This window comes from Dryobates pubescens, chromosome Z (assembly GCF_014839835.1).
Source record: "Dryobates pubescens isolate bDryPub1 chromosome Z, bDryPub1.pri, whole genome shotgun sequence".
Taxonomy (NCBI): domain Eukaryota; kingdom Metazoa; phylum Chordata; class Aves; order Piciformes; family Picidae; genus Dryobates; species Dryobates pubescens.
The window spans coordinates 19,653,640-19,677,663 of NC_071657.1; the positions used below are offsets into that span (position 1 = coordinate 19,653,640).

Below are 24,024 nucleotides of genomic sequence, written 5' to 3' on the forward strand. Positions count from 1 at the left end.
TCTGAGGAGACCTTATTGTGGCTTTCCAATATCTTAAGGGAGCTGACAAGAAAATTGGTGAAGGACTTTTTAGGATGTCAGGTAGTGATAGGACTAGGAAGAATGGAGCAAAACTAGAAATGGGTAGATTCAGATTGGATGTTAGGAAGAAGTTCTTCACCATGAGGATGGTGAGGCACTGGAACAGGTTGCCCATCACTGGAGGCTTATTACGCCTGGCTGGATGTGGCTCTGAGCAACCTGATCTAGTGTGAGGTATCCCTGCCCATGGCAGGAGGGTTGGAACTAGATGATCCTTGAGGTTTCTTCCAAGCCTAACAATTCTATGATTCAAAACTAATTTTCACTAAACCAAGCTGTTGTGGTAGGTTGAGAGAAGGCCTAGCTCTCCCTCCCCCACAGAGAAAGAAAGCCACAGCTAGACTCAGTCGGAGAAGCAGACTATATTTACAAGCATATATAGGAAGCAGGCTATATATAACATATATATATATATAACATATATATAATATATACAGGTATTTACTATATATATATATACAGAAATATACAGCAAAGGAAAATAACACAACAAAAATCCCTCCTCAAGAGGAGGGTTCCTCCCCGCCCTGTACTCCCCTCTCTCCCCCTAACTCCCTTTTTTCCCAAAAAGGGGTTAGAGAGAGAAAGAAAGGCAGTTATTAAGGGAAAGAGATGTTATTAAGCTTCAAAAGCACATGCAGAATTAGTTTGCTTTTCTCAAGGTCAGCTCTGCTTAGTTTGCTGAGAAGCAGGCAGGCAGAACAGGCTGAAACCCAAACTGAGAAAAAATTCCAACTGCCCTACAATTTAAAGTTGCATTCTGCCCATCCACCAATGAAATTCATTTAGAATATATGAGTGTTTTTGTTCTAGTACTGAAAACATTCAGCCAGAGTGTCCCCGCACTCTGTTTCTTAAAGGCACAGCCTCAAACGGTCACAGCTGTTCAGAGCAAGTATGCTATGTTCCTTCCATACCATGGCGGGACATCCTGGAAAAGAGTTACATGGAGGAATTTTTCTAAGTGTTATTCCAAACAAGCTGGAGACCCTGATTAACCATCACTCAAACTCTTGACAGAGTTAAATAATCTAATATGTAATAAATATAATGATTATTAATAAATATAATGATAACTTCTCAGTATTCTTTTACTTTATATGACTCTGTCACTGAAGAAATATACAGGATAATACCACAAATGCTGTGCGGATTGTAGCTAGCTATGTTGGTACTTAAAGAATCTCAAAATCCAGCACATGTTCAGTTGCTCAGATTTCCTCCATAAACTTAAAGCTAAAATGAAATCTGACACTGTTAATAACTCTCCTTGTGATTATGACCTTATTATTTACCTTGCGTGAGGCTTTCCAACAGACATCAGGCATATCTGTGTTGAAGTACCTCATGAAGTGAATGTTCTGTGGTCAGAGAACCTTGGTTTGTTCAAACACTCACAAAAATTAACGTGGTGCCTAGTTTGGTGTCTGTCTTATTCATGTTTATACAGACACAAAAATTCTCTGCCTTGATGGCTGTCATTTACTTGTGTGGGAGTACAAAGCTCTGTAGCCTCCATCCTTTGAGGTTTTAAAAACCACACTGAATAATGCCTTAAGGTAACCTTGTTTGGCCTCATAGCTGATTGGACTTTGAGCAGGAGTTTGACCTAGAAACCACCTGAGACTCCTTCCAAGCTTATCGTTTAATACCATGTCCTAAGGCTTCACTTTGACATCAGCTGACTTACCATCATTTCTGTGGTGGATCAACCTTGACTGAGTGCCAGGTGCCCATCCAGCTGCTCTTTCTTCCCCCCTCTCCTCAATTGGACAGGGTCCAAAAATAAGATGAAAAGCATATAGGTCAAGATACGGACAGGGAAATCTCTTATCGGTTGTTCTCATGGGGAAATACATTTAAACAATTGCCAGTTAAAAATAGAGTAAGATGGTGAGAAGTCTAAAAGACCTCCTTTCCTTCTTTCCAGACTCAATTCATCTCTTTTACACCCAACTCTTCTATCTCCTTCTCCCTCCAGTCCCCAACAGTGCAGTCAGATGAAGAACAGGGGCTGTGGTCAGTCTATAACAGTTCCTCAGTTTCTCTCTGCTGCTTTCTGCTACTGTTGTGAATATGCCCTCAGAAAATGAGCGGCAGATACACCAATGAAAATATATGTTAAATTTATTTATAAACTCTGTAACGGGGTATTTACAGTCACCCTTCACAGGTATCAATATCCGGTTAGTGAAACAATGTTTACAGAATGTTTAACTATGGGCAATTGAATCAAACAATTCACAGAACTTAGAATCGAAACTAATTCAGAAAGCGGCGGGGGGAGGGGTTGGTCAGTGACCAGCAACCCTCCACTCGGAGAAATCCAAACGCTACCTTAAGTGGAAACTATAAAGAAAGGCTTGACTTACAAGCTGAGGACTTCGTGAGATCTCTCCTTAATAATATTTATAGTCCAGAAACGTGGCACGGATGTGCCGTAAGACGGAGGCAGGAAATGGCGCTGGCCGCGTGGCTGCACCACGTGGCTGCTGCTCCTCCCAGGACACAAAGGGCTCCCGCTCGAGGCAGGGCTGTGGCAGGTCAGCGACGCTGGCTCACACGGGCTGCTGGCGCTCCTCCTCCAGCAATGGATCGCGTCGTGGTTGATCCCACAGGATACTGTCCATGGCACCACACGCAGCTTGGTGACGGTGGCAAAGGAGCGTGAGGTCTCTTGGGGCACTGGCTTGAGTCCCGGGCAAGGTGGACTATGGCAGCACTGGCACACACTCACTCACAGGCTCCAACGCGATGTGTGGGGGGCTCATTAACCAAATGACCCCTATTTACCATTTGCCCCAGTGAATACTGGCCCAATGAGCATTCTGTTGCTAACGCAAGGTTAACCAATGGAGTAACCCCTACCAAATATGGTGTAAGTATATGCTATGCCCAGGCTGTTTACCTGGACTCAGTGGCACCAGGATCCCCCCTGTTGCCCCCAGAAAGAAGCAGGAAATAAAAAAGTTTAACACTCAGAAGAGTATGTTCCAGAAATGTTTGGGGCACAATCCTGACCATAAGCATCCTTCACTACAGCTACTTACACTTTCCCCCTGCTCCTTTGTGGGATGCATGTGATGCCATTGTACACAAACTCCTCCAGTGAGAGTCTTTTCCATGGGCTGCAATTATTCATGAACTGCTCTAGCATGGGTCCTCTCTACAGGGAGCAATTCTTCAGGAACTGAGAGCTCTACTGTGGGTCCCCCACAGGGTCATAGGTCCTGTCAGAAAACCTGCTCCTGCATGTCCTCCTCTCTCCAGGTCACAGTTCCTCTTGGCTCTCCATGGAAAGCAGCTCTCTTCAAGGCATCTCCACGTGCAGAAGCCTGGGGTCCTCCATGGTCTACACTGATGACATCTATTTTGCTATATTCTTCCATAGGCAGGGAGATACCTGTTTTCCTTTACTTTTTCTTCCTTTTATTTCTGTCTTCTCTGATCTTCCTCACATGGTTTCTTTTGTTTTCCTAGATTTCACCTCATCAACAAACAGATCAATTTGGTCTTCCTCCTTCCAGCCCCTGCCCTTTCCATCTATCTTCTCTCCTTCTCTACTGGAAATGGATCTTCCTTTCAGCCAGCTGAATATTAGCATGTCTAAATGACTTGAACTCAAAAGTGGGGATGCAAGAAGTTAGATTGTTAGCTATACAGAATGACGAGGAGCAGTAAGTATTGCACTAGTCTGAAGGGCCATGACAGACTTTCACTATGACAATATGAAATGCATCAGTACTAGGATTTTTAAAATGCATCTCCTACTTACCTCATCCAGTTTCTTAAATAACTTCACAAGCTGATTTTTTTAACTCAATGCAAGTTGAGTTCTTTAATTTCTTTGACTTATTGAACAACTTCCTATCCTATGCAGTTCTGTTTTGGGTTTTTTTTTTTTTTTTTAGTAAAGAGACAAAGGCTGTCAAATGATACATAGGCAAAAATGTCAGTCAGGAATGATGATCTTCCTATAGTTTAGTTTGAGTTGATAATTTCAAAAAATACCCTTTATCAGAATGAGTTCCTGGGCTCTGTGAGAAATGTTCCACATGCTCAAAGTATGTGTGTTGTAGTTTGAGCTGGGTGCCCCCCTGGTGCATTCACTTCCTGTGTCCAGAAGTCCAGCCCAGAGGGATGGACATAGGAAATTGTGTATTTCCTACCATAATTCTTTGCACCACTATAAGATCCAGTGCGGAGTCTGGCACTTCCTCTTTCCTTCCCTCTCCGAGACTTGGTAACTGGGGGAGAGATCTCCCGGCCATGGGCCTGATTGGGCCCAAGGCCACAGCGGGATGGGCAGTCTCAGGCCTGGCCAGCTGAGACTAGCCCAGCAGAGGGAGGGGGAAGAAGGAGCCCTGGGGGTTTTGGATGCACCCTCAGGTGGGGATGGGATCTTTCTTTGTCACTGCGCTTTGGGTTTTCTGTAACATTCACTGCTTTCTATTTAAACTTTCATCACTTTTGCAATCCGTTTGTCTGAGTCGTTATTTCTGCCTGTGGTGGGGAGGGGATCTGCCCCCAACCCATTACAATGTGATAAACAGGAAATAAATAGGCAGCTTAGTGGTCCTGTCCAGTTTTGAACTGGGGCAATTCCTCTGCAGGGTTAGCACTACTCAGATTCATAGACTGGTGTAAAAGCTTGAGGGAATCCTTCTCTTCCTCCCACTACAGAAAGGAATTTGAAAAGAACTTACAGCAGGCTACATGTGACACACTTCTGTCCGTATTTTCAATTAGCAGTTATCTGAGTTTACGAGATACAGGATGTGGTAGGTTGAGAGAGGGCTTAGCTCTCCCTCCTCCACCGAGTAAGAAACCACAACTAGCCCAGTCGAAAGAGCAAGCTATATATTTACAAGCATATATGGAAAGCAGGTTATATATAACACAATCTATACAGGTATTTACAATATATACACAGAAATATACAGCAAAGAGAAATAACACAACAAAAATCCCTCCCCGAGGGAGGGATCCCTTCCTTGGAACCCCCTCTCTCCCCCCCTACCTCCCTTTTTCCCCAAAAAGGGGTGAGAGAGAGAGAAAGGCAAGTTATTAAGGGAAAGAGTTGTTAGTAAGCTTCAAAAGCCCATGCAGGATTAGTTTTTGCTTATCTGAAGGCCAACTCCAGCAGTTCGCAGAGAAGCAGGCAGGGAGAACAGGCTGAAAACTCCAACTCCCCCAACTCCCAAACCGAACTGAACTGAGGGGAAAAAAAATTCCAACTGCTCCACAATCTAAAGTTACATTTTTTTTGTCTGTCCACCAATGAAATTCGTTTAGAATATCAGAATGTTTTGGTTCTAGTACCGAAAACATTTAGCCAGTGTCTCAGCACTGTTTGTCCTTAAAGGCACAGTGTCAAACGGTCACACAGGATACGTCAGATATTTTCTTGATCAGTGGCAGGGAGCTGCTGAATTATTTTTGCTTATGGAATCAATATAGGGAAGTTTAGCCCCTGAAGAAAAAACTTTTTTTTTTCCAATTATCTACAGCATCCCATCACTAACATCATCTCATGTCCTCTCATAGCAGCTCAGGATAGGTGAAGTTCTCGAAGCAATGATTGCATTTTCTGCATTCAGGCTAGAGCTGAAGATGACTGCTTATCCCTGAAGGACAATCCTTTGTACAAACTGTATTTAAAAAAATCTTGATTTTCAGATTATTCAAAACTTGAAATGTTGTTGCATTCTACACCTGATTATTATACTTAGTATAGATCTCACAATTTTTAAAATTGAGTTAGTTATATGAGAACAAAGGCTTTCATTTAGAAACTGTTTTAGATCTCAGTTGTGAATGTGGCTATAATATCCAGAGATCAGAAGACATCTAGTACCAGCAAGATTAAGATTCACAGTCATGACTTTAATGAACTTCAGAGTATCACAGTATCACTAAGGTTGAAAGAGAACTCAAAGATCATCGAGTCCAACCTGTCACCACACACCTTATGACTAGACCATGGCACCAAGTGCCACAACCAATCTCCTCTTGAACACCTCCAGGGACGGTGACTCCAACACCTCCCTGGGCAGCCCATTCCAATGACGAATGACTCGCTCAGTGAAGAACTTTCTCCTCACCTCCAGCCTAAACCTCCCCTGCTGCAGATTGAGACTGTGTCCCCTTGTTCTGGTGCTGGTTGCCTGGGAGAAGAGACCAACCCCTTCCTGGCCACAACCACCTTTCAGGTAGTTGTAGAGGGCAATGAGGTCGCCCCTGAGCCTCCTCTCTTTTCCAGGCTAAACAATCCCAGCTCCCTCAGCCTCTCCTCATAGGGATTGTGCTCAAGGCCTCTCACCAGCCTTGGGGCCCTTCTCTGGACATGTTCAAGTGTCTCGATGTCCTTCTTAAACTGAGGGGCACAGAACTGGACACAGGACTCAAGGTGTGGCCTAACCAATGAAGAGTACAGGGGCACAATGACTTCCCTGTTTCTGCTGGCCACACTATTCCTAATGCAGGCCAGGATGCCATTGGCCTTCTTGGCCACCTGGGCACACTGCAGTCTCATGTTTAGGAGGCTGTCAATCAGTACCCCCAGGTCCTTCTCTGTTTGGCAGCTCTCCAGCCCCTCTGACCCCAGCCTGTAGCTCTGCATGGGGTTGCCGTGGCCAAAGTGCAGCACCCGACACTTGGACTTGTTGAATGCCATCCCATTGGACTCTGCCCATCTGTCCAGTCGGTCGAGGTCCCTCTGCAGAGCCTTTCAACCCTCTAACTGACCAACATCTGCTCCCAAATTGGTGTCATCTGCAAATTTGCTGATGACTGACTCAATCCCCTCATCCAGATCATCAATGAAGATATTAAAGAGGATGGGGCTCAGCACTGATCCCTGGGGGACACCACTGGTGACTGGCCGCCAGCTGGATGTGGCACCATTCACCACCACTCTCTGGGCTTGGCCCTCCAGCCAGTTCCTAACCCAGCACAGAGTGTTGTGGTCCAAGCCACGAGCTGACAGCTTAGCTGGCAGTTTGCTGTGGGGGATGGTGTCAAAGGCCTTGCTGAAGTCCAGATAGACTACATCCACAGGGCTCCCCACGTCCACCAGACGAGTCACCTGATCATAGAAGGAGATCAGGTTGGAGAGGCAGGACCTGCCCTTCCTCAATCCATGTTGGCTGGACCTGAGCCCTTGGCCGGCCTTCAGGTGCACAGTTATTGCTGCCAGGATAATCTGCTCCATCATTTTCCCTGGCACTGAGGTCAGGCTGACTGGCCTGCAGTTTCCAGGTTCCTCCATCCAACTCTTCTTGTGGATGGGGACCACACTGGCCAGTTTCCAGTCATCTGGGTCCTCTCCAGTGAGCCAGGACTGGAGGAAAATGATGGAGAGTGGCTTGGCCAGCTCATCTGCCAGCTCTCTCAGCACCCTAGGATGGATCCCATCTGGTCTCATGGACTTGTGCGTGTCCAAGTGGCTCAGCAGGTCCCGAACTAATTCCTCATGGATTTCCGGGGCATCACACTGCTCCCTGACCCCATTGCCCAGCTCAGGAGGCCACTTGTCCTGAACTCCTGCCTTGCTGTTAAACATTGAGGCAAACAAGGTGTTAAATTCATAGCATAAGTTAATAGCATTCTCTGTCTGAGCTTCTTCCTGATGGCTATTCTATATAAACACTACCTCTCTTTTATGGGTGGGAGACCATGTTAAAATATTCATCCTAACTGGCATCTGTGTTACTTTAACTAGGTCTTACTGATACCATGAATTGGCTGAGGAATTTTGTTTGGTTGGCCTAAGTAATTTGTTTAGGTATAGTGTGTCCCTGTGTTTGTTTCCATGATACTTAAAGCTATAATGACCCTCTGGGAAACACATGCCTCCCAAAAACTGCATTCAGAAATAGGAGGAGGGAGAAAAAAGAAATTATAGTTACAGATAATCATTGTTTCTCTTGTGTTTGAGCAATTTGGGGGTCAAAAAACAGCAGACTGATTGATTACCTGAGTCCCTTGTAATTTACCAGTCGGCATGGCCAGTGTAACTTTGTGATAAAAGATTCTTCATTAAGTGTGTTCAGAACAACTGCCTTTCACAAGAGTATATCTAGTGCCTTGAACAGGCATAGTGGTGGATGTGGGGAGGCCTGTGGATGTAGTCTACCTGGACCTCAGCAAGGCCTTTGACACCGTTCCCCATAGCAAACTCCTGGCCAAGCTGTCAGCCCATGGCTTGGATGGGAGCACACTGCGATGGGTTAGGAACTGGCTGGAGGGCCGAGCCCAGAGAGTGGTGGTGAATGGTGCCACATCCAGCTGGCAGCCAGTCACCAGTGGTGTGCCCCATGGATCAGTACTGGGCCCCATGCTCTTTAACATCTTTATTGATGATCTGGATGAGGGCATCGAGTCCATCATCAGTAAATTTGCTGACGACACTAAGCTGGGGGCAGGAGTTGATCTGCTGGAGGGTAGAGAGGCTCTGCAGAGGGACTTCGACAGACTGGACAGGTGGGCAGAATCAAACAGCATGAGATTTAACACATCTAAGTGCCGGGTTCTGCACATTGCCCACAACAACCCCATGCAGTGCTACAGGCTGGGGTCAGAGTGGATGGAGAGCAGCCAGGCAGAGAGGGACCTGGGGGTACTGGTCAATGGTAGGCTGAACATGAGCCTGAAGTGTCCCCAGGCAGCCAAGAGGGCCAATGACATCCTGGCCTGCATCAGGAACAGTGTGGCCAGCAGGAGCAGGGAGGTATTCTGCCCCTGTACACTGCACTGGTTAGGCCACACCTCGAGTCCTGTGTCCAGTTCTGGGCCCCTCAGTTTAGGAAGGATGTTGACTTGCTGGAACGCGTCCAGAGAAGGGCAACGAAGTTGGTGAGGGGTTTGGAACACAAGCCCTATGAGGAGAGGCTGAGGGAGCTGGAATTGCTTAGCCTGGAGAAGAGGAGACTCAGGGGGTGACCTTATTGCTCTCTACAACTACCTGAAGGGAGGTTGTAGACAGGCAGAGGTTGGTCTCTTCTCCCAGCCAACCAGTACCAGAACAAGAGGACACAGTCTCAGGCTGTGCCAGGGTAGGTTTATGCTGGATGTTAGGAAGAAGTTCTATACAGAGAGAGACATTGCCCATTGGAATGGGCTGCCTGGGGAAGTGGTGGAGTCACCATCATTGGAGGTGTTTAGGAGGAGACTTGATAGGGTGCTTGGTGCTATGGTTTAGTTGTTTAGGTGGGTTGTATTGGTTGATGGGTTGGACGCAATAATCTTGAAGGTCTCTTCCAACCTATTCTATTCTATTCTATTCTATTCTATTCTATTCTATTCTATTCTATTCTATTCTATTCTATTCTATTCTATTCTATTCTATTCTATTCTATTCTATTCTATTCTGTTCTGTTCTATTCTATTCTATTCTAGTGCCAGCTCCCTGGGCATGAAGGTTTTGGCACGTTATTGCTCATTGTCTTACCACGAAGATAAACTTCTGGTTCTCCTCTAATGTGGTAGGAAAGAGTGCAGTAGTTTGAAGACAATAATCTTCTCTTTCTTGTGCTTGCGCATGGGTATATTCCGTCCTTGTTTGCTAAGTAGGGTGGCTTTATCCTTAGGAAGCTCACTTCTTAAATGCCTGCAAACTGTCAGAGACTGTTCTTCTGCCAGTTGAGGCCACCAGGTAGCAATCTAAATTTTCAAAGCATGACTTAAAAGTCCTGGAGACAATGTACGTTTGTTTTCCTCTTGGTAAGTTAGATTGTTACATCTTGCCACCCATTTATCTTTACTATTAAAATAATATTTATGTTCTGCTGAGGAAGCTGAGCATAAACCAACCAAACAAGATCATCTGGCTCTTCTTTGCATTGGGGTAACTTGTCGAAGTCTTAACAAAGACTTTGTAAAAACCACATCACACACAAAATTTGGTTCTATAAAGAGTAGCTAAAGACAGAAAACTTTCTTGTTTTAATAAAAGTACACAGAACTTGCAGTTTCTTGTTTTAGCTCTATGGTTTACAATAGATATCCTGAAAGCCTTTTTTTTTTTACTACATATATTTACTGTCACAATTTCTTTATTAAAATAATTAGAAAGTGAGAGATGCTTAAGATTTTTTAAATTCTTATGTTTGCAGCACTGCAATCTTCTAGGGTCTTGTTAAACAAGCAGACTAAAAGAGCATTGGATTTTTACTCAGATCCCTGTCAATTCAGAGTTCCTCAAAGTGTTTATTTTTATAGAAGTGCTAATACATTTAATCAGCTGTTCAGGGGTAAATTGTGGGGTTCTTTGTTTACTTGTTTATTTCTTTGATTCTTTATTTATGTTTCTTTTTTGTGGTTTCTTTGTGTTTTTTGGTTGGTTTGTTTGCTTTCTTTCTGTTATTACTGTATTATAGATATGAATACTTGCCTAAATTCAGCATTTCTCAAATATAAATGGTCTTGACTGGCATGTCTTACTTTAAGGGCTGTCTAAGCATATCACAGTATCACAGTATCACTAAGGTTGGAAGAGACCTCAAAGATCATCGAGTCCAACCTGTCACCACACACCTCATGACTAGACTATGGCACCAAGTGCCACAACCAATCTCCTCTTGAGCACCTCCAGGGACGGTGACTCCAACACCTCCCTGGGCAGCCCATTCCAATGACGAATTACTCGCTCACCTCGAGTCTAAATCTCCCCTGCTGCAGATTGAGACTGTGTCCCCTTGTTCTGGTGCTGGTTGCCTGGGAGAAGAGACCAACCCCTTCCTGGCCACAACCACCTTTCAGGTAGTTGTAGAGGGCAATGAGGTCGCCCCTGAGCCTCCTCTCTTTTCCAGGCTAAACAATCCCAGCTCCCTCAGCCTCTCCTCATAGGGATTGTGCTCAAGGCCTCTCACCAGCCTTGGGGCCCTTCTCTGGACATGTTCAAGTGTCTCGATGTCCTTCTTAAACTGAGGGGCACAGAACTGGACACAGGACTCAAGGTGTGGCCTAACCAATGAAGAGTACAGGGGCACAATGACTTCCCTGTTTCTGCTGGCCACACTATTCCTAATGCAGGCCAGGATGCCATTGGCCTTCTTGGCCACCTGGGCACACTGCAGTCTCATGTTTAGGAGGCTGTCAATCAGTACCCCCAGGTCCTTCTCTGTTTGGCAGCTCTCCAGCCCCTCTGACCCCAGCCTGTAGCTCTGCATGGGGTTGCCGTGGCCAAAGTGCAGCACCCGACACTTGGACTTGTTGAATGCCATCCCATTGGACTCTGCCCATCTGTCCAGTCGGTCGAGGTCCCTCTGCAGAGCCTTTCAACCCTCTAACTGACCAACATCTGCTCCCAAATTGGTGTCATCTGCAAATTTGCTGATGACTGACTCAATCCCCTCATCCAGATCATCAATGAAGATATTAAAGAGGATGGGGCTCAGCACTGATCCCTGGGGGACACCACTGGTGACTGGCCGCCAGCTGGATGTGGCACCATTCACCACCACTCTCTGGGCTTGGCCCTCCAGCCAGTTCCTAACCCAGCACAGAGTGTTGTGGTCCAAGCCACGAGCTGACAGCTTAGCCGGCAGTTTGCTGTGGGGGATGGTGTCAAAGGCCTTGCTGAAGTCCAGATAGACTACATCCACAGGGCTCCCCACGTCCACCAGACGAGTCACCTGATCATAGAAGGAGATCAGGTTGGAGAGGCAGGACCTGCCCTTCCTCAATCCATGTTGGCTGGACCTGAGCCCTTGGCCGTCCTTCAGGTGCACAGTTATTGCCACCAAGATAATCTGCTCCATCATTTTCCCTGGCACTGAGGTCAGGCTGACTGGCCTGCAGTTTCCAGGTTCCTCCATCCAACCCTTCTTGTGGATGGGGACCACAGTGGCCAGTTTCCAGTCATCTGGGTCCTCTCCAGTGAGCCAGGACTGGAGGAAAATGATGGAGAGTGGCTTGGCCAGCTCATCTGCCAGCTCTCTCAGCACCCTAGGATGGGTCCCATCCAGTCCCATGGACTTGTGCGTGTCCAAGTGGCTCAGCAGGTCCTGAACTAATTCCTCATGGATTTCTGGGGCATCACACTGCTCCCCGAACGCATTGCCCAGCTCAGGAGGCCACTCGTCCTGTACTCCTGCCTCGAAAATTGAGGCAAAGAAGGTGTTCAGGACCTCAGCCTTTTCCTCATCTTCAGTCACAGTGTTCCCCTCCAGGTCCAATAAGGAGTGCAGGTTCTTCTTGCTCTTCTTTTTAGTGTTGATATATTTGTAAAAATGCTTTTTATTCTCTTTCACAGAGGTGGCCAGTTTCAGTTCCAACTGGGCCTTTGCCTCTCTAATTTTTTTCCTACATAATCTAACAACTTCCTTAAACATACCTGGAGAAGCCTTCTCCTCCTTCCAAAGGTGGTACAGCCTCATTTTTCCCCTTAAATCCTGCAGGAGCTGCTTGCTCATCCAGGCAATACACTGTAACATTAAGTTATTATTTTGGGATGAAATACAAAACTGATCAATACAAATAATTAATACATTAATTTTTACAATGTTTTGGCTGTAGCTTGTTGCTGTGTAGTGAATGCATACATGTGTGATGTGTAGTAGCAACAAAGTGTCTGAAGAAATCATTAGATTACTATGTTTCATGTAAAACCTTCATTAACGAAGCCAGAAATGTGAATTCACAGAACCATGGACCATGGTTTAGATTGGAAGGAACCTTAAAGATCATGTGTTTCCAGCCCCCTGCCACATACAGGGACACCTTCCAGTAGACCAGGATCCTTAAAATGCTGTACAACCTCAAACACTTCTAGAGAGGAGGCATCTGTAATTTCTCTGGGCAACCTGTTCCAGTGCCTCACTGCCCTCACAGTGAAGAATTTCTTCGCAGTATTTCATCTACATCTACTCGCTTTCAGTTTAAAACTCTAACCCCTTGTTCTACCACTTTGAGCCTTTGTCAAGACCCTGTCCCACTTTCTTGTAGGTCTATTTTAAGTACTGTAAATACCTGAGAAACATTTAGCACAAGCAACCTGGCTGGTGAACAGTAGAGGTTCAGTGAACCGAGCTGGACCTGCACATTCTGATCTGCTACAGAAAGTAGAAGGTGATAGAGTTCCTGTTGTTAGGGAAAAGAATCTGTTAGGTAAAACTGTTTGGGTATTTTCGCCCTCAGGAGAGGCTAAACCTGTCCGAGGGGTGGTTTCAGCAGAAGGTCCGGGTCACACTTATTGGGTAATGCAAGAGAATGGTGAAATTCAGTGTATTCCACAAAGAGATTTAACTTTAGCTGAGAGAGTTTAATTTCAGAATGTTGTACAGCTACAGCGCGTCCAAAGGAAAGAGTCCCTGAGGAATCTACGGTGCACGAACCCTGAGAACCCTGAGAGCCCTGAGTCAACTGAGAGTCCCTGAGTCCCTGTTTCCCTTTTTCTTCGCTTCGTCTGCGGAGAGACAAACTGTTTTCCATTTTCTTGATTTTGGATTTTCTTGGACTTCTGAATCATGTACATCTGAGTATAGCCGGAATGGACGATGAACTTAACTTACGAACTGTAAATATTGTTCTGGATTGGATGGACAGTACGAACAGCCAATGAAATTGTTTAGAAAGGGGTGGACTGTGGTCGTTTGAGGCTGTGCCTTTAAGAACAAACACTGCTGGAACACACTGGCTAATGTTTTTGGTACTAGAACCAAAACATTCTGATATTCTAAACGAATTTCATTGGTTGATAAACAAAAATTCAGCTTTAGATTGTGAAGCGGTTGGAAAATTTTTTCCTCAGTTCAGTTCGGTTTGGGAGTTGGGGGAGTTTGGTGTTTCAGCCTGTTCTCCCTGCCTGCTTCTTCTGCGAACTGCTGGACTTGGCCTTCAGATAAGCAAACACTAATCCTGCATGGGCTTTTGAAGCTTGCTAACAACTCTTTTCCTTAGTAACTTGCCTTTCTCTCTCTCTAACCCCTTTTTGGGGAAAAAGGGAGGTAAGGGGGGGAGAGAGGGGGTTCCAAAGAGGGGATCCCTCCCTCAGGGAGGGATTTTTGTTGTGTTATTTGTCTTTGCTGTGTATTTCTGTGTATATATTGTAAATACCTGTATATATTGGGTTATATATAACCTGCTTTCCATATATGCTTGTAAATATATAGCTTTTGCTCTTCGACTGAGTTAGCTGTGGTTTCTTACTCTGTGGAGGAGGGAGAGCTAAGCCCTCTCTCAACCTACCACATTTATTGGCGGCCCAACTCGGGGTTTGCTGACAAATTAGTTTGATTTATTGCTTGCTTAAGTCGAACGAGCAAACATGAAGGTGTTTTGGCTTTTTGAGCGTCTGTTCTTCTCGGTCTTTGGTGTATTGATCTACAAGTATTGCCTGGGTATGATTATCGATAAGATAGGTAAATATATAATGCAAAAATTATATTTGTGGTTTAAGTACAAGATTCGGCTTCTGTATGATCAGTGCCTGGAATTCTTTTATGTTAAAAAGTACAGGAATGTTACATCGAGCACACTCCCTATTGAGATAAAAGAGTTTAAGATTCCGCTCGGTGAAAGGGTAATTTTAAGTGATGGCTGGGATCCAAAGCTGATTTTCTTGATGTGTGTAGTCCTGCTGATGATGATAATTAATGTGTATTTGTTGGTAGCACTGTACCGGGAGAAAAAAGTGTCCAAGGCATGTTTTGTTATAAAACGGAGGGTTAAGAGACGAAAACGCCACCCTAGCTCTGTTTCAGGAACATCCAGTGAGGATGATAATGGAGAATCTGTGTCAGTTAAAGATAAAGCTAAAAAGTCAATCGGCAAGGCAGCTCTGAATAGCAATGGTGATGATTCTGGCAAGCAGCCAGGGGCTACAGTAGCCCCAAACATGGCGGCTCCTGTGTCCCAGGCAGCCACCATTAACGAGGCAAAGTCATTTCCTCCTTCTTCCATGGCAGGAGCGGAAGCGTCCTCCAAAGCAGCTAATCTGTCTCAAAGCTTATCAGCTTCTGATAATAAGGCAGCTGGAAACCCAAACACAGCTCCAGTAAAGCAAGTAGCAGTTTTAACAACAAGGAAGGGTAAGACTAAAGCTGATTCAGGAGCTGACGGGGATGCACAGCAAGGTTCTTCTGCTGGGGAGGAAGAGAAAATCTGTCTTAAAAATATAGCTGAGTTATTGAGATCATCAGAGGATCGAGATGCATCTCTTGGTAGGACAGCAGCTAGTGGTGGTGCTTCTCAGCTTAAAGGGATCCTTGAGAGGTTGCTGGGACCACAAGTTGAGGAACAGGAGGCAGAGGAGCAAGAACAAGATGACATAACCGACTGCTCTTCACCCCGGGAGGAGCTTAGAAATGTAAGAAAAGACTATCTCAGAGCAGATAAGGAGCCAGTTCTCGCTTGGCTTGGTAGATGCTATGATACAGGTGCTCCAGCTCTAATGGTTGGAGACAAGTCAGCAGCCCAGCTAGGAACTCTCTCAAAGGATAATGGAATAGATAGACATCTAGGCAAGGCTCTCGGTAAGGTTAATCTGTGGATACGCCTTCTAATGGCGGTTCTCATGAGATACCCTTCCCGAGATGATCTTCCATGGAATCCTAAGCCCTGGACTACCATAGATGAGGGAATCAAGCGTCTGAGAGAATTTGCTGTTAGAGAGGTACTCTATGGTGAACATGAATCTCTGAATCCTGATGATGTTCCTGTAGGAAATGGTCTTGCTAAAAAGCTCATCAAGCTTGCTCCTTCTAATTATGCAAACATTCTGGCAAGCAGAATTGTAGCAAGAAATTATGGTGGAGCTCCTCTTACGGTTGGCCAATTCACTGATCAATTGAGACAATTGGATGATAGCATGACACGTGTTTCTTTGGTTTCAGCCATTGAAACTCTGTCTGGAAAACTGGAGAATTGCATGAAAGAGCTGAAGGATGAATTTAAAAACACCATCTCCCAATTGGCACAAAGAGATGATTCCAATTCTTCCTCCAGGTGGGTACAGGTTTCATCTGTGAGGAATAGACATCCTCCAAGGAGGTCATTCCAAAACAGATCAAACCAAAACAGACCACCAAGGCAGTCACGTAGGACTATTTGGATTACCCTGCGTGATCAGTTTGGTGAGAACATGAACAGGTGGGATGGTCAACCAACTTCTAATCTTTTCAGGAGACTGAGAGAACTGCAAAGTGGCAGAACCCGAGGTAGCAATACCAGAAGGGTAGCTGTTACTTCTACAGTTCCCCAGGACAACTCTAGTAGCTCCAACAGTGGCTCCAGTTCTAACACTGCACAGTGTGCTCGTTGCACCTGTGGATAGAGAGATCACAACACCCCACTGCACAAGTTTGAATACCATATGCACTAAACAAAAAAATTGAAGTGATACTTCTTGGGAGTAGGAGGGTTTTATTTGGGGCAGGAGTTTAAAAGTGCACATACTATGCTCTGTGCCACTTACCTATGTATCTAGTAGGGTTTGTCAAGAGAGAATTTCTCTTATGCAATATGGGCAAATTAACTCTCATAAGGAAAACATTTATGCACAATATTAAATTTGCACATGCAAACTCTGTATGATCTACAGCAGGACAAGTCATGCATGCAAACTTAAGCAAGTCCAGGCTTCTGTGGGATCAGGGCTTAACTTTCTGCCTAAGGGTGAAAAATCATATATACAGTTTGGTGCAGCAATTAAGATACAAGAGTAGACTGGTGTGTGCTCCAGAAACTACAAGCAGCAACAGCAAAGGCAGTTGCAAATTCTTTCATTGTTTGTGCGTGTGCATGGCTTTTTAATGGATTTTTGTTTGGTTGGTTTGTGTATTTTTTCTTTAATACGTACGGGGATGTTGGGTTTTTAATTAAATATATCTGTGGCAAACTATATTTAAAGAGCACGTTGAGAAAACGTCTCCTACCAAACCGCTGTTAAAGACAACCTCTCCTGGACCCCTCACACGTTTCCTCTGAAGCTCTTCCCCGAGGAGCACAGTGACAAAAACACCTCCTCGACCTAGGGCCCTCTGGGGAGCATCGTCGAGCCCGCCAGCGGCCCATAGGGCAGCGCGGCCGCGGTGCTGCCCGTGCCCAGCAGCAGCCCAGCAGGGTTCAGTGATGCGCGGCGTGAGGGCCGCGGCCGCCAGGAGGGGCGGCGGTGGCCGGAGCCACCAAGGAGAGGCTGCAACCGGCATCGGGACAGCGTCCTGTACTTGGACCGGGACTGTCACCTTTGTCCCAGCTACACCGCCGGCAACTAGCACAGCTGAGCCCTGGGAGAGGGCAGCGAGGGTCCGGCTCCAGGCCTGAGATGCCAATGGGGTACCATAAAAACGCTTCGCAGTGCCGCGGGCTGCGACGTCTGCGACGTCGGTGCCGGGCGGGAGCGCGCGGAGTAGCCAGCCCACGGGTAGCTGTGGCGCCACGGTTTAGTCGGTGTCGTCTGCCGGCTTCCCACTCGGGTCCTCCGGTGCACCGCCGCTTCCCGCCCATAGGGAGCCCTTTGCAGCGGACAGTAGGAAGCAGCCGGCAGGAGACGGCCAGCGGATGGGTCGCTCCCGGCGCCTGGTAGTGCCCCGCAATCCCTCCGCCCCTCGGGGGCGGAGGCAACCGGCAGCTGGCGCCCTCCCTAAAAGGCCTCTGGTAGCAGGGGGACAGCATTTCCGCGCCCGTTAACAGGGTGTTCGTCCCCAGGTAACGCACTCTCCGTGTGGGAACCCCCTCTGCTCCCAGCCACAGCGGCGGAGAGCACTCCCCAGCGGCCACTTCTGTACACAAAGAGGAGGCGCGGAAACCTGCGCGGACCGGCCTGGGGACGGGCCGCGTGGGCGGCTAGGTACCTCCCCGGGGCGGCAGCAGGGTAGCCGCTGTGACAAGCAGCCACGGGCTAGAGCTGCGTCCTGGACTCTCCTGAAAAGCCTCCGATCTTTTATTACCCCCCTTCCCACAGGCACCCCTCGTCCAGGCTCTCCCGTGGGAATGGCGGTGGAGGGCCGCCCCATGGCGCTTCGCGCCGCTTCCTAGCAGCCGCCAGTCTCCAGCGGCCGCGGCGACGTGCGGACCGCAGGCGTGGCCCAGCCCCAGCTGTGCCTCAGCCCCTCTCCCCCGTCGCATAGGGTAGTGCCCCGCCGACCCTCTTCCCCAGGCTGTCCCCGGCGGTCGCAGCAGGCATGGGCTGTTTCTGCGCAGTTCCGGAGGAATTTTACTGCGAAGTTTTGCTCCTGGACGAGTCGAAGCTGACCCTGACCACCCAGCAACAGGGTATCAAGGTAGGGGCGGCCGGCGGGGCTTCGGGATGGACTGCGGGAGAGAACCCGGGCTGGGCTTTGGGCCGTGCGGTGCGGCTGCCCGGCCACCTTTGCCTCCCCACTGCGTGTCGGTAGCCGAGAAGGGAGCGGCAATAGGAAGAAAAGGTTTTCGGAATCCCACAGAAGGCGAGAAAATTTCCTAACTTTGGTTGCGATCGTGAAAGGGAGCGATGAATCCGGGAGACGCCTGTCTGCGGGGAAGACGTAGGTTTAAACGGACACTTTGAGGCACATTTAAGTGACCAGGTGCCAGCCACTCCGGAGCACTCGGGACGCTTGGCACAAGTATTTTTCTGTACGTGTTACAAAACACAAAAGAAGCAGGCGGCAGTGTATAGGGGCCGTTGCGCACCCATGTCGAGTCTCTCCTCTCGCCCTCCCTCTGTGGCTGCTGCTCCCTGACGTGCCCTCACTGGAGCTAATCGCCTCGCCGGGGAAAGGCCGCGGGGCAGCGCCAGCTCCAGCAGGGCAGTGTCTTCCGAGCAGGGCTGAAGATCCCACCTCGTCTCCAGCCCTGTGGCCGGTAGCCTGGTCGGTGGGAAAAGCTCTTGCGCTGCTGCAGCAAGCTCAGTGCGATGAATTCTTCAAAGTAGTCTTCTGCCAAACGGTAATGAGGGCTGACAGAGCATGTGAAAACTGAGATTTTTCTAAAGGCTCTTAACTTAGTCTTGTTTGGTTAAGCGTGATGACAGCAAATGGTATGTCTCAGACACTTGAAGCCCTTGTTTGAAAAGCCGGGGACTTGAATTTATTAACAATAGCAATCACTGTGTTACTGGTATTCAGTACTGTGTAGGATCTTTGAAGTAAAAGTTTAGACACTTCTGAAAAACTTAGGTATACAAGTATGTACATTATGCATGTACTTATGCTTTTGTTGCTTTTGATATGCAGTCACAGAAGCTGAAGTCTATTAAAAGAATAATCTGCAAAGATAGTGCTATGGTTAGCTTCATAAATCCACATCCTGAAAGGTAACATTGTACAGTGTCTAATAAAATTAATGTCCCATGGGAAAGAAGGGATCTGAAGATAAAACTTTTTAAGAACACGTTGCTTGTAATGTTGGGAGCAGTGTAGTTAAGACGAGGGTGTGGTTTCCTGTCAGTGATCTGAATGTGGTATGTTGCTAAAGATTTCACACCTTCCACTTGCAGCTTCTCTGTCTTAAGTCTTAACAATGCGGTTGGAACAGTGTGAGGATCTGACCGGGAGGTAGTAGTTTGTTAACATTTTGAGGTAGACACGGACACTGCACAGCAGGAAAATTACGAAAAGGAAAATCTCCCTTTATCTAGCAGCCTGGTTTTCTGGTGTGGTGTTTTTTTGTTTGTTTTGGTTTTTTGAGAATAAATTTCTGTAATGTGAAACCACACCCCAGCACTGCATGTCCATGAGCCTTTGAAAAACCTACAGAAGAGTGCTTCCCTTTAGTCACCATTGTGTTCTCCTATGCCTTTGTACTTGCGCAAGTGTTTGCAGCTGCATGTGAAGAGTGGCCCATGCCCAGTGAAAGAATAACCACTGGCTTTCCTTTTTCTGGGTTAGTCTTTATCTGAAAGAACTGACTCTTTCAACTGAGTTCTGGCTTATGCCATTTTACTCTGCTGTGGGAGCATTTTTGTTGTTTTTATTCTGCATGTTTCTGCTGAAGTTATTATTTCTGAATAGAACTTAAAGTTTGTCATATTCTGTCACTTGGCACTTTAACTTGGAAATGTGAATGCTTTGTTTTAATTCCTTAGCATGTACGCATCTAAAAATGTGTAGGTTTTGGCAGGGGTAAATTTATTTATTTATTTATTTTTAAAAATTTAATAGAATTTCACCTTCATCACTCAGCTATACACTATAAATGTTCTTACATATTTTATTTTAAAACAAAGATCTCCATACAGCTTCAGATTCTGGGTGTGGTCTGAGTCTTTTAAGATTTTAACTGGATTCACAGCTATGCAGGAAGCATGTTTTTGGTACTGTATCACTAGTCTTGAACTATGACAAAGGCAAGATTAAGTATTTATACAAGCAACTTTGTTCCCTTCATTTCTCTCGCAAAGATATGTCTCTGCTAGAAAAAAACCTGTAATTTATAGCTATTTGCTGTCTATGTACTTATTTGATATTCATGGATTTAGGCCTGTTTACTTTGAAGGAAGACTGAGCTCTGTGACTGTGAGAGTCTTAGGTAACTTAATTTCTACAGTGAATTTGAAATAAAACCGTGTAGTACGTACTTGTTTCTGAACTGATGTTCAGTTGATGTAGAGTTTTGAAGATTTGTTCCTTAGCTTATGTGGTAGTTCCTTATTGCTTGCTATGCTATGCTTGACAACAACATACGACATTTTTTAATTACAGGTAGTGTTAACACATTATTGTAGTGTTAACACATTAAAGCCCACACTACAGTGGGCTTTAAGTTGTACTTCAGGTTAAAATAAGGAGCAGTGGATTTCAGAAGGCTCATTAATGAAAGGAAAGCATTGTTTTTTTCATGGTTCCAAGTGGGGAAGCTGAAGTGCAGAGAGGTGGAGTGACTTTTCCAAGGTCATGCAACAGGTCAACGTCAGAGTCAGGAGTAAAGTTCCCAGCCCTCTAGATTAGTAGCAGCTAACCAGTCTGTTTTCAGCCATGCAGTCTGGAGGGGTTTGTGATGATCTCCTTGCAGTCGCTCAAAGTGACTTTTGCTTCTCATAGTTTCTGTTTTCTCAGCATTACAAAAATGCTGTCTTCTTATTCTCTCTTTATGTCTTTGTGGTTTAAGGTCAGCATATTGTGTGAAAATGTGGAAGCTGTCTCTCCAGCCTTCGGGTTTATAGCAGGCTGGTAATAGCTACATAATCAGTAAAGGTCATAAAATATCTCATAATCTAAATGCCTGTGTTTCCCTGTAGTATGGCAAGTACATTAAATGAGAGATAGGTTTGGAGATAATAAAGCAATGACAGTTATTAGTCCAAACAATTTTGTATTAGAAGAGGCTATTTACCAAGTTCTGATACAGTTTGTCTCATCTATGTATATAGTCTTGAGGTTGGGCATCTTATTCTCTTAAGATGATGTTCAGGAGACCAATTAAGAAATAGGTTTCGCACAGACAGTTGCTGCAAATATGGTAAGAATCAACTGTTAACTGAAAAATAATAACTTTTCTAGGACTGTTACTTTGACTCAACTTAGATTAAATGATAATTCAGACTTTTCTGGTGCAGTACTGCCTTCTGAATGGATGTAGCTTATTTGTCAATGTCACAAGACATTGACATGTCTTGTATTTTGATGTGATACCTAAGGGATGGGTTGTGGGTATTAGATATTTCAACTCTGTTAAGAGCTCAAGCAGTTGTCTTTGTAGAGGCATTTGTATGCCTTGTTGCACAGATGTTACCTGAGATGAAGAAAACCTTTGTGGGCCTTTAGAAAACATTGCTATTCATGATTAGCAGTTCCTTAGAAGGAGCCATCATCCTGTAATGTGTATGTAACAGGAATTTAGCAACTTTTTATGTATGTGGCCGTCCATACAGACATGCATTTCATGGTTTGTGAGCTACACTTAAAAGTTGAATCTCTGCATAGAGTAGTTGGTCTCCAAAGAAAATATGGATTTTTTTATGTGGAAAATAAGCAAATAAATTTTTCTCTTGTGATGTTTTGCTGAGAATTTAACAAAATGATATCTAACAATTGAAACAGGCTTCAGTATCTTGATGTGGTTTTAAAAAAAACAAATGAAAACCCACATACACAAATACCTGAGCATGAGCATCTTATGGAATAATTGGCAGTATGATATATATAAGTAAATATATATATAAATAAATAAAAAACATACTTAAAAAAAAATCTGAGCAGTTCAAAACGTTGCAGACTTTGCCTTCCAAATTTAGCATATATGGAAAATGTGGTGTGCACTTTTGGATCAAGCTAACTCAGGTTTAGAGACTTCAAGTAATCAATATGGGAATAGTAAGCTCCTGTGTTTTCCCCTGGTGCTTAATGAATGCATGTCAGCAGGAAGTAGAGCCCTATGGGTAGAAAGATTTTGCATCCTGTTAATAATTCTAATAGAGAATTTTCATTAAAAGTCAAATTGGTAGTAATGTGTTGTGTGAATATGGAATGCATTCGATACAGTGATTTTTGCTGGTTTATATGCCTATAAAGCAGAACATCTTTCTGTAAGAAATATCTTTAATTATGCAAGTACACTATTTCAGAAATCCTAAAAATCTTTTTAATGGTCGATTGCAGTTTCTTTTCACTTGCAGAAATTGGTTTGCCACCTATTAATTACTAAATTGTAACAATACGAAAGCCCAAGCATACTAAATAGTATTCTTTCCTTTGCTCTTTTGGTGCTGATTAACAGACAATTTCAAGACTCTTTCTCCTGGATATCCAGAATACTGTTTTGAAAAGAATATTTAATAATGAATTGGTTAAAAGGACACATTATTGAAATCCAGCTTTTTTTATTATTATTTCAGAAAACACTGAAAACAATATTTAGAAAAAACAGTACCATTCTAAGTCTTGTTGGCAGCCTTGTAATTTCTTTGTAAAGCTACATTTCTCTGTTATGTGAGCATTTTTACACAGCTCTAAGAAAACGAAACAGGTCACATTGTCAAACTCCCAAGTGTAAATACGTGTGTGTTTTCTTCTTTAACATTGTAGATACAATACATCTAAGGATTGTTTCTAACAAAAGCAACAACAACAAAACAAGCAAAAAAGTAGCCCTCAAACCCGAACAAAACTCAACCCACCAACTAGAAAAAATTAACATTATACAGCACTTTTTTATTAGAAAGGTTCTGTTCTACAGTAAAACTGTGTTATGGGTATAAAATAGTCTTCTGACTGCACACTGAGTACCACATGGTGAATGTAGATTTGTGCACTATTTCAGTGTATCTTTAGAGAACTGAAATAGTGCACAATTGTAGTCAAAAAAGAATGAAAGGAACAAAAGAGGTGACAAAACTTGTTAATAACTACTTCTCAAAATTACTATCACATATTTGAAATAGATTACTAATTTCACCATCATCCTTACAGATGAGACCATGAATTTTGAATACCCCAGGGAATAATAATGAAATATATGAACACTGAAACACTTTCTTTTCCCTAGATGTACTTTCCTAAATTAATGAAACCAACATTACAGCAAGAAGGGAATCTATTAACTTTTAAATTAAGTTATTACCTCTTAGTCAACCAGAGGTTTAAGCTGTAATACTGTCAGAGGAGTCTGTTTTGCTCATTTCAGTGAGCAATAGCTTCTTAATATAATTGGGGCAAATGAAAGCTATGTGAGGCAGTCCTTTAATCATTAAGCACTTTTGTAGTTTTGTAACTTTGGTCATGCGTTTCTTATACTAAGTATTTTGTATAGTTAAACACCATTTGTTTTATTGATTTTAGTTTATTAAAGTTCTAAACTAAAATTTAACTGCAGAATTGCAATCCTTCCCCTCAAACAGGAAAGGGGAACTCTTGGAGAGTGTGACCGTTTGAGGCTGTGCTGAATAATTTAAAAGGTACTACAGAAAGATGATTTTATTAACTGGGTATAGCTTGATGTCTCTTCACACTGAAGAATATCTGTCCCCAGATGCTACTGAACATGTATGAAAAAATGAGAAGTTATGTGTTGGCCCTGTGGTGT

At 44.7% G+C, this 24,024-nt stretch overlaps 1 protein-coding gene across 1 annotated transcript in view; it reads left to right on the forward strand.

Annotated features, from left to right (window-relative positions):
- The first annotated feature begins 18,186 nt into the window (after window positions 1-18,186).
- EPB41L4A (erythrocyte membrane protein band 4.1 like 4A) overlaps window positions 18,187-24,024 on the forward strand; it is a 157,999-nt gene continuing 152,161 nt past the window's right edge. Inside the window, exon 1 of the mRNA XM_054177937.1 lies at window positions 18,187-18,305. Coding sequence (XP_054033912.1) covers window positions 18,207-18,305 — 99 coding nt within the window. The 5' untranslated portion in view covers window positions 18,187-18,206. The remainder of the gene's footprint in view (window positions 18,306-24,024) is intronic.